The sequence below is a fragment of the Myotis davidii genome, unplaced genomic scaffold (assembly GCF_000327345.1).
Source record: "Myotis davidii unplaced genomic scaffold, ASM32734v1 scaffold71, whole genome shotgun sequence".
In the NCBI taxonomy this organism is placed as follows: Eukaryota; Metazoa; Chordata; class Mammalia; order Chiroptera; family Vespertilionidae; genus Myotis; species Myotis davidii.
Genome location: NW_006283588.1, coordinates 4,067,699 through 4,077,859, shown reverse-complemented (window position 1 = coordinate 4,077,859; position 10,161 = coordinate 4,067,699). Strand labels below are relative to the sequence as shown.

Genomic DNA, 10,161 nt, shown 5'->3' with positions numbered 1-10,161 from the left:
TCTCTGGCCTGGAAAATAAGACCAACAACAATTATATCTATTAAAATTCATGTTTCCGTTTCAATTACCAATGGTAAAGAACATACATAAATAATAAATTAGTACTAAATACACAATCCTAGACACAGGTTTAGTACACTTTAAGAAAAAAAATGGTAACACAGGGAGCCTGCCATATTAAGAGAAGGTAGGTAAGTAATTTCACAGTCAAAGACCATAAGCAATGGCTTAGCATAAAGAGGTATCAACAAAAGGAAAATAAAGAAAAAAGGCATACAATAAAAGACAGGAAGGCTAAAAGGCAAAAGGAGCTATAAACCCCTACAGACACACAAATAAAGGAGGGATCCAGGCCTTACAGAAAAGGAAGAGCAAATCACACTAGGCTAATGCTCTAAAAGTATCCTTGAAAAAGAATTTTTAAAAAACTAAAAAACAAAAGTTTTGCCCCACTCCTAAGAGATGTTTAAAAAAAAACCCCAAACAATTTTAAAAACACATTTTTCATTTGATAATCTGATGTGGAAGGCTTTAATTTACTCACATCACATTATACAAGCAAAAGTAAAGCAGAAATTTTATATTAAAAATTTTTTTTTCTAAAATAAGTTCATTTAGAATACTCTGATATTCCCCCCAAAGTAGCCAGCATCTTTGCCTAAAAGTAGAGGATCAGATTATTTAAAAACTAAGTTTTAAAAACTTAAAAGTATTCATATGTAACCCAACAAGAAAAATTAAGTCAACTAAGCAGAGACAAATTTAAATATAACTAGGAAACAATAAATTATAAACCAAATTATGCCTGAACTATTTACCATAATATTTTTCATCATAGATATGCTTTTTAAAAATCTTATATTTTAAAAGTTTAATGATTCTATATATTATTTATGTAAAATGCTTCTTTAACTCAGAAATGTATGTTACATTCTTTCCTGTCATAACTCATCTTCTTCTGGCTTATTTCAACACTATTTATATCTCAAAAAAAAAAAAAAGAATTTGAAAGTGAGGGGTAACTATTAATAGTTAACTTTCTCAGACATGATCCAAAATAATTTCACCTAAGTCCAAAGTCACTGGTAAAATGTAAAACCAGAGCAAAAATAGGTACAGATCTTAATGGAATCACTAAGAGAAATGTCTCCAGACCGATATCAAATATCCCAGCAAAGAATCAATGGCAATTAATTAGGAGAAGAAACATTGCACAAATAAGGTAAACTGTGATCTAGGAAAAAAGAAAACTTTCAAGAATGTATATAGCTCCACCTAATATAAAAATCCTCCCATCTCTCAAAAATAGTTCAGACCTCAAGGTAACCTGAAACCTATCTATTCCTAAAGAGTTTACTAAACAATATAATATTATAGACTTTTACACTTTAAAAATTAACTTTAACCCCTGTTAGTCACATCTATTTGCAAAACTTTGATATTCTGAACTATAAAGAATTCTGAACTATTTACTAAACACAATTACCTTCAGACTTTTCACTAATCCAGAGATGAATTCCCAACAATTTTTTAAATTAGTGAGGTTTTATTACTGCTTAATAACTTTTGCATCCATAAAAAATGCCATTTCAGAACAATACTTCAAAAACTAAACTAAGGGCTGTAGGTGGGGACTACTAGCAAATATAAAGGGAAGACAAGAAAATGGAAATAAATATACTTAGGGATAAGAACATGCCAAGAGGATGGTGCATGGAACAGAAACCCAAAAAAGAAGCCAAGCCTATATCCACCCTTCAAACCATACTAACCTTTCTGAGTCACTTTCAACAAGCATGCTTTTAGTTTACAGATTTAAAAAAATGACTTGGGGCATGAAATCCTGAGTTACATACAGGTTAACAGTCTGATTTCAGAAAATCCTAAGTTTCCTCTACTTAGCTGAGGCTCCTCCAATATTCTTCATGAATGCAAATGTATTTTTAAAGCTAAACAGCACTTCAGATAAATATGCACTCCAACTTTATTTTTTTATGTGAAAGATGAGGAATTAAAAGCCCAGAGAAAATAAAGCTATGATTTATCTAATATCACAGTTCAGGGGAGTAAAATTCCTACGTCCTATTTTGAGTTTTTAACACCATACTATCTGCTCCAAAATTATGCATTTAGATAGTTGTAAACACAGAGGTCTAAGGTACAATCTCTGAAGAAGCATAATCTGATTTGGGAGACAAAGTCAGACATGAAGAAACTAGAAAAAACTAAAAAGTATTTTTTAAAGCCTATAAATTTTCTAAGAGCTGGATTAAGGGTAAGGAAAAAGATGAGTATGGAAAACAATGAGGACATAAGTATTAGTGAAAGGCTTCTGTTTAAAACTATGCCAAATGTCATCCTATCTATAAAATAATCCATAAAATGGACTCTGACCTTGTAGGCAACTTGAGAATATTCATTTTCCATTATGTTGAATCTCAGGTAAGATCTCAACTTTTCCCCCTACTCTTCTAATAGAATACTACATTTCGATGGATGTTAAGGAAGGAATGAAGGTGGGGTAGGAAGAATGACAGATTCTGCATAGCAGAGAAAGAATCACGTTGGTTGGAATTGTGAATTTTTTCTGAGAAATTAAAATAATTTTATGAAGAGTACTGATGGAACTACTCTAGGATGGCCCTAAGAATCAAACAATTAAAGAGACTCAAATTAAAATAAACTCCAAGAAGTTCAGGAGAATAATATTCATTTATAAGGATGTTATTAAAAGAAACTTAAAATAAGGAAGGTGGTTTTTAAAAGTATATGTAATATCTTACATTACATACTGGTATATGTAATGTCTTAAGGAAAGAACTGGCAAATACTATGCTATAGTAATTATCAACTCTTAAGTTCTCTTTGTCACTATTTAGAAGACTTAAAGAACATGAGTTCCAAAGAATATCTACTGTGTTTCACGTTCACTTTCTCTTCTCTTCTCCAATGCCAGTAGGTTAAAAATAATCAGCTACTTTATTGACTTTTCTGTTCAATTGGGGTACCTTTTGCTTAACATTTTATAGTAACATCACCAAAGCTGATTTTAATCTGTATCTTCAAACTCTTGTGGGAGCCATAAAAAAAACAAAAGACACCTAGAAGTTAAGCTTTGCCATTTTTAAACAGACACACACACACACAAAAATATACATAACATAAAAGAAAGACTAATCCTAGGCAATAAGCTAGTAATAAAACAGGAAATTAGTCTTATCTATACTTACTTATTAAAATAGCCCTTTACTCTTGCCAAAAGAATATGAGCACCTTTAGAAATGCTATTTTTATTCAAACTGTTTAACTGGAACTACACAAATAATTGTCTTTAAACATTTACTGAGTGCCTTTATGCAAATAATAAAAAATTAAAAGAAAAAAAACATTTAGAGCAAACACTGGAGGAAAAGAATTGCAAAAACATTAGCAAACAAAGTCAACTAGATTAAGTATTTTTCACACACACACAAAAATAACAAAACAAGAATGGAAGGAGTTTCCAATAGGAACAAAACTACAAACCAAAAGGCAAGTAATGGTCAAGGCAGATATTTGGCTCTATTTTGAATTCTCAATAGCAAAAAAAATTGCATTATATTTTGAGTTCTCAAAGGAAAAATGGACTAAGTTTCTGGTCCTTTGTTAATGCAAATTCAAAACATCTGCAAAAGTTAACCCCTGGAGAGGAGTATAAGAAAGCAGAAAAGAATAAAAACATTAAAAAACAGCATTTTACTAAAGCATATTACAATATAATTAACCATGTTTATAACACATTTAAGAAAAATAGCAGTAACAGAAAAGCAAATATAAGAGAAAATATGAACAAAAGAGTTGCTCATTTACAGACTTCCCAAGTTAATATTGTGAAGTATATACCTTTGAGGGAAATCCACGTTTTCGGCTATATTTCCTATTAGGCCTCAGTTCCCTGTCATTCTGAGGAGGTCTGTCACCTTTCCCTTTTGGACTTGTAGTAACGTCAATGTCTGAAACCTGTTCTTGTGAAGCTGAATTCCCTAGTTTGTCCTCAATGAACGGCCGAATTCTCAGACTAAAAGATGCCTCCTTTATTAAATAGTGTAGCATATTAATTTCTTAACACAAACTCCTGTTTAACATACAAGTCACCCTTATAAATACAGAAAAGTTACGTCTATTCTTTAAAAAATCAATCCACCCTCCCACAGGTGTCAATAAACTTCCAACTTTTAAATTTCTGTACACTAGACTATTGCTTATTGTAATTATCTTATCCTGGACAATTTCCAAGTTATACAACTGCTGATGCATATTTTAACATTTATATTGCTGTTATTAATCCATTTCAATATGACTTTATGTTACAGAAAAATTCTCTTCATGGTAAGCACTATATAAAAATTGTAATAACCAACTATACCATTTCCCACCCATCCCCAACAGAATTCCTTTACCCACAGGGCCCCAACCCTTCCATTTCTGCTGGAATCAAAGGTGAGGAAGAAATTATTCCCAGCACCACTATAAACAGAAAAACAATTTCCTCATTAGAATCCATCCTTCTACAACTATTTTGATCAAGCCCTCTGAATATCTCCTAGTGAAAATAGTGTAGAGAAAAAAATTCAAATTTCCTCTTTAAATTAAGGGAAGAGAAAGGAGGCAGATAAGAAACTACTAGTATGCAGGTCAATATTAAAAGGAAACAAACCTTCAAATTCCTAATGCTGAATAGTATGTGGAATGAAAGATATACATATACCATGTTTCACAAGAAAAGCTTTACTGGTAACAGGTTTTGAAGTTTACTAATGCACAGTTATAGGTGCATCTATTAAAATAAAAATACTTGAAAGCAAAATAGTTTTAAAACACACTAATATCTCTGAACTAAGTGTATTTTACAAATCTTTCCTCAAAATTCTGTAAAATCCTGATTATTTTTCAAAATATATTTTAAGAAATCTCATTTTGTAGAGTCAGAAGTTATAGTATTTTTCTCTGTGTGAATAAATGACAATGAAAATACTACCTTGTCCAATTTTCATCTCAATTTTTCAGTCATCTGATTTGCTACAGTTCCTAGACTAACCTGAAAAATGAAAAATCCTAATAGCCTTAAAATGAGTCCTCAATGGCAAATGAACTTGGCGACTTGAAATAGACAATATGCTAAGCAGTGATACTCTATACTTATAGCTCTTATATCCATGATGAATTTGAACTTTCCCAATGCTGTTCAAAATAAGTAAACTTGTGCTTAACAAAACAAACTAGAAAAACCTTGTTTCTGTAAGCTGAAGGTCAGAAATTATTAGATTTTAAAATCAACCATTAAAACTACATTTTTAATGTTAATAAAACTTTTAAACTTCCAGGTTTAAAAAGAATATAGTCAGCATTAACAATTTGAAGTTTCTTCCCTGAAATATACTTTTCATTAAGGAATGCCTATAAAAATATAATCTTGAAAAATGGGAGAAAAGTTTAAATCTTCACTTCTAGCACTTTAATTACCAAAAGCCGCTTACCGTGGTATCTGAAGCCTCAGACTGCACATCTATGTTTAGCGATGTGCTCTCAGCTACAGAACCAGATCCCACAGCTGAATCTATAGTCCGAACATCCTCCTCCTCATTTTCTCTAGCCTGAAATATTTTAGTGGTATAAATCATACAACTATTAAAAAGGGCAGTAAAATGTTATAATGGATGGCACGATTTTCTGAAATATATCAACTCCTCTGACGTGGCACAGAATGTCATCAGTACATGTACACTGATATACTAAAAAATAACTCAATACATTACTTGAACGGTCCATAACTTACAAGGATTTTTTGGAGAAATCTTAGATACGACTTTTCTTGTTCTTTAAGGTGATCTATTAGATGCGTAAGACGCTCAACATTAGCAGATCTTTCATTTTTCTCTACAAGATCTTCCCGCATGGAACTAGCTTTAGCAATATAGTCACGAATCTGAACAAGCCTGCTTACAATCTGCTGGGGAAATATTTTTTTAAAAAGGCATAAAAGTAAATAGTATGTAAAACTGAGCATAATTCATTCCACAGCAACAACTTTATATACTTTAAACTTCAATGACTAAAAATACTTCTAAAAATTGTGTAAATTCATATATGCAAAACACCTGAAACAAATTTAGAATTTCATCAAAACATAATCAATACTAATAACTCCAATTACTGTTAATTTAAAATTTTCAAAATTCGTTTTTTACATATTTACATTACCTGAAAATTTTTATTTATAGAACTGCATATCAAACTATTTATATAAATTTTTGTTTATATTTATTTATAAATAAATATTAAATTATTATACTTTTGAAAGTACTTTTCCAAAGAATTATTATATCACCATTTTTAAAATTCTTACAACAATCTATTAATCACTTTGGCAATATAGTATTTGACAGATGAACAGCATCCTTGATCTATCTGAATATGTCATTTCTACTATTGTTTTAGGTAAAAAGAAATTTACTTTATTTTCAATAAATCTGACAGATTAATGAAAAGTGTCAGGGAGTACTTTAATTATACCTAATAAATATTCCTATGTGCATAATCTAATATAATTATACTAGAGGCCTGGTGCACAAATTTGTGCATGGGGATGGGTAGTGGTAGGACTGTGGGAGGTTGGCCTGCAGGCCTGGATCAGGCGATCGGGGCCAGTAGGCCAGGGGGAGGGGCCGGGGGAGGTTGGCTATGGGAGCACACTGACCACCAGGGGGCAGCTCCTACGTTGAGCATCTGCCCCTTGAGGGTCAGTACACATCATAGCTACCGGTCATTTGGTCATTCGGTCGTTATGGTCACTCAGGCTTTTATATATAGAGAGATTTTTAATGTTAATGTTTTAGACTTTGAGGTTTATGAAGGCAAAGAGCAAAAGAAACATTTTACCACCTGGCTGCTCTCCATTGCAGGCTCTCCTCTCCCATCTTCTTCAGAGACTTGACAGTTTTGCAAAAGGTCATTACTTAAAGCAGAAGCAAGCAACTCTTTACATTGTGCTGAGCCAGTAACTTCTCTCTTTTGAGGACCTGGAGCAGCATCTTTGCTCTTGTTAGTATTAATCTGCATAGGCAAGAAGTTGAAGGGCTTTCGGTTCTCACTAGGCTGACGTTTGTTATTAGCAGCTGTTGCTCGGCCTTGAGAATCACTTCCAATGCTTCTCTATATATGAAAAAAAAAACAAATCCAAACATTTACCTTACAACAATTAAAAAAATCTTAGTTTCACCATCAGATACTGATTCAGGTGTGCATAAACACCTTGTAGTAAGATATGAAATAGCTTCAGATCTACAAAATTCTACTAAAATATCAAAATTTGGTTAGTACAAATTTGATTCCTAATTTTCAGACTATTCAACTAAATGAATATCAGCAAGATTAGTCTACAGAAAATACTAGGACATATTTACAACTCACACTGCTAGTCTTACTTGTTCACAGATTTCTGTATAGGCTTTAGACCCAATGAATCAATGTTAATTAATAAGACCACCAGCATAAAGATTTGTTTTTATGAAGCAACGCCTGAAAAAGTACTAGGCTCAGTGCCTGGCATATAATATGTGTTCAATAATTAGTAAATAAATGACTAAAATGACATAATGGTCATCACCATACCAGACTTGATCTACATTTATGCATATCTGGAAACCTGTTAATCTCTATAAAGTACTGATGTGATAGTAAAATACTAAGAGTTCATTATCATTTACCCAAAATGGCAAATTATTCAGCTTTTAAAAGGATGGAAATCCTGACATGTGCTGCAACGTGGATGAACCCTGAGAACACTATGCTGAGTAAAATAAGCCAGGCACCAAGAGGACAAATACTGTGTAGAGCACATGTGAAGTTCATTAACATTAAACTCATCACCAACAGCACAAGTGTTATACCTAGTCCCACATGAAGTGCCAAGAGCAGTCCAATTCAGAGACAGAAAGTAGAATGGTGGTTGTCAGGGGCTGTAGGGAGGGGAGAATGAGGAGTTGTTTTTGAATGGGAACAGAATCGTAGTTTTCCAAGATGAAAACAGTTCTGTAACTGGATGGTGGTGATGGTATCACAATAAAGTGAGTGTAGCCGAAACCGGTTTGGCTCAGTGGATTGAGCATTGGCCTGCGGGCTGAAAGTTCCCGGGTTCGATTCCGGTCAAGGGCATGTGCCTGGGTTGCGGGCACATCCCCAGTAGGAGGTGTGCAAGAGGCGGCTGATCGATGTTTCTCTCCCATCGATGTTTCTAACTCTCTATCTCTCTCTCCCTTCCTCTCTGTAAAAAATCAATAAAATATATTTAAAAAATAAATAAATAAATAAAGTGAGTGTAAATAATGTCACTGAACTCTTAAAAATGGTGAAGATGGTTAATTTTTTATGTTATGTGTAATTTATCACAATTAAAAAAACAAAACCTCAGCATCTTAAAAAAAAGAGTTCATTATCATTTCTACTTGCTCTTATTTGTAAACTTTACTTCAGTGATTACTAACACAAACTCTAGTTTTATTCTAAATGAAGTTTATCCAGCACATTCCACACTGAGCCAATAATAAATATTCTAATATGGGTCTTCCTTTTTCGTTAATAGGAATCTTATTCAGTACTAACAAAATTTAGTTTCATAATGAAATCATTTTAGTAATAAGGTACAGTAACAAAGTAAAGAAAGATATCTTTAGCAAGTTTAGAAATAAGACCTGCTGCCCTTCAAAGAACCTACAGTATCATCACTAAAATTTTTTCCATGCACAGAAACTAAAAAAAAATTAAAAGCTCAATATTTTATTTAAAAGAAATTATTTAATCCATCTCAAATATTTCCCTTAGTCAAAACTTATTTTTAAAATAATTCACTAACCTGATCTAAATCACCGAAGTTTATCCGCTGTTTAAGTTTCTCCAATTCTGCCTGCTCTGGAACAGACATCTGAGTCATATATCTACTATGTGGAAATGTGTGTGGAGTCTTTGTCCTTCGTCTTCCAACTCCTGGTGATGACTCCGGAGAAATATCATTAGTTACCCTCTTATCACTTTCTACACCAAACTTTTTCTTATTCTTTTCTGATGATCTATTTGCCTTCTTCTGTTGGCCACCCCAATCCTTTAAAAAAGTAAAGGCAAGAGTTAATAGGGCCTCTATCAAACCAGAAAAATTACTTATGCTTAAAAAATTTTGGTCAGTCTTAAAAATGACCAAACACTTTCACATAACATGTAGTCTTAGAGACAATTATTTACTACTAGAGGCCTGGTGCATGAATTCATGCACAGGTGGGGTCTGGCCAACCAACCCCAATCAGGGCTGATTGGGGGCAGGGCTGGATAAGGGAGGGGCTCCAGGTGTTTGGCCAGTCATCCCCGCCCCTGATCAGGGTAGGGGGGCTGATCGGGGTAGGGGGGCTGATCCGGGTCAGGTCTGGTCAGGGGGAGGGGCCTCAGACTGCTGGCCAGTTGGCCCCACCCCCTGGTCGAACTCACTGTCAAACTCCCAGTCGCAGGGACAATTTGCGTATTAGCCTTTTATTATATAGGATTACTAAACCATCAGTTTTAGATTAGTACCAAAAAAAAAAAAATCCCCAAACTCCAACCATAGGGTCAGTCTTAATGTATATTTTCAAAAGCATTTTTATAAATGGTTATTATTTATAAACTAGAGGCTTGGTGTACAAATTCATGCACGGGTTAGGTCCACTGGCCTGGCCAGTGATCAGGACTGTCTCACCCAGTCCCAATAGGGGCTGGTTGGGGGGAGGGACCACAGGAGGTTGGCCGCCCATGGGAGGTTGGCTGTGAGATGGCACTGACCACCAGCGGGCAGCCCCTGCATTGAGTGTCTGCCCCCTGTGGTCAGTGTGCATCATAGCGACAGGTTATTTGGTGCTTCTAGTTGTTTGGTCGTAACGGTTGTGACCACCGCTGCTCAGAGCGTTTGAACTCTCTTAAGAGTGGTTTCGAGGGAGTTTCCAATCCCACTCCTTTTCCTCTAATGGTTTTCCTGCCCCTCCCCCTTCCCCTATGCTGGTCAGGAGAGCCTCTGGCTGCTCCCCTTCTAGAGCTAATCAGGGGAAAGAGCCTTTGACCTTGGCTATAAAAGCACCTGTCTAATCACTTAGTTTAGGTCAC

The 10,161-nt window shown here is 34.3% G+C and overlaps 1 protein-coding gene across 1 annotated transcript in view; it reads right to left on the bottom strand.

Moving 5' to 3' along the window:
• Positions 1–10,161, bottom strand: part of PCM1 (pericentriolar material 1) — an 87,804-nt gene that overhangs the window by 65,404 nt on the left and 12,239 nt on the right. The window contains exons 3-6 of the mRNA XM_015565315.1: positions 8,891–9,136; positions 6,922–7,191; positions 5,812–5,986; positions 4,568–4,582 (exon numbers count right to left, since the gene is read on the bottom strand). Coding sequence (XP_015420801.1) covers positions 4,568–4,582; positions 5,812–5,986; positions 6,922–7,191; positions 8,891–9,136 — 706 coding nt within the window. The remainder of the gene's footprint in view (positions 1–4,567; positions 4,583–5,811; positions 5,987–6,921; positions 7,192–8,890; positions 9,137–10,161) is intronic.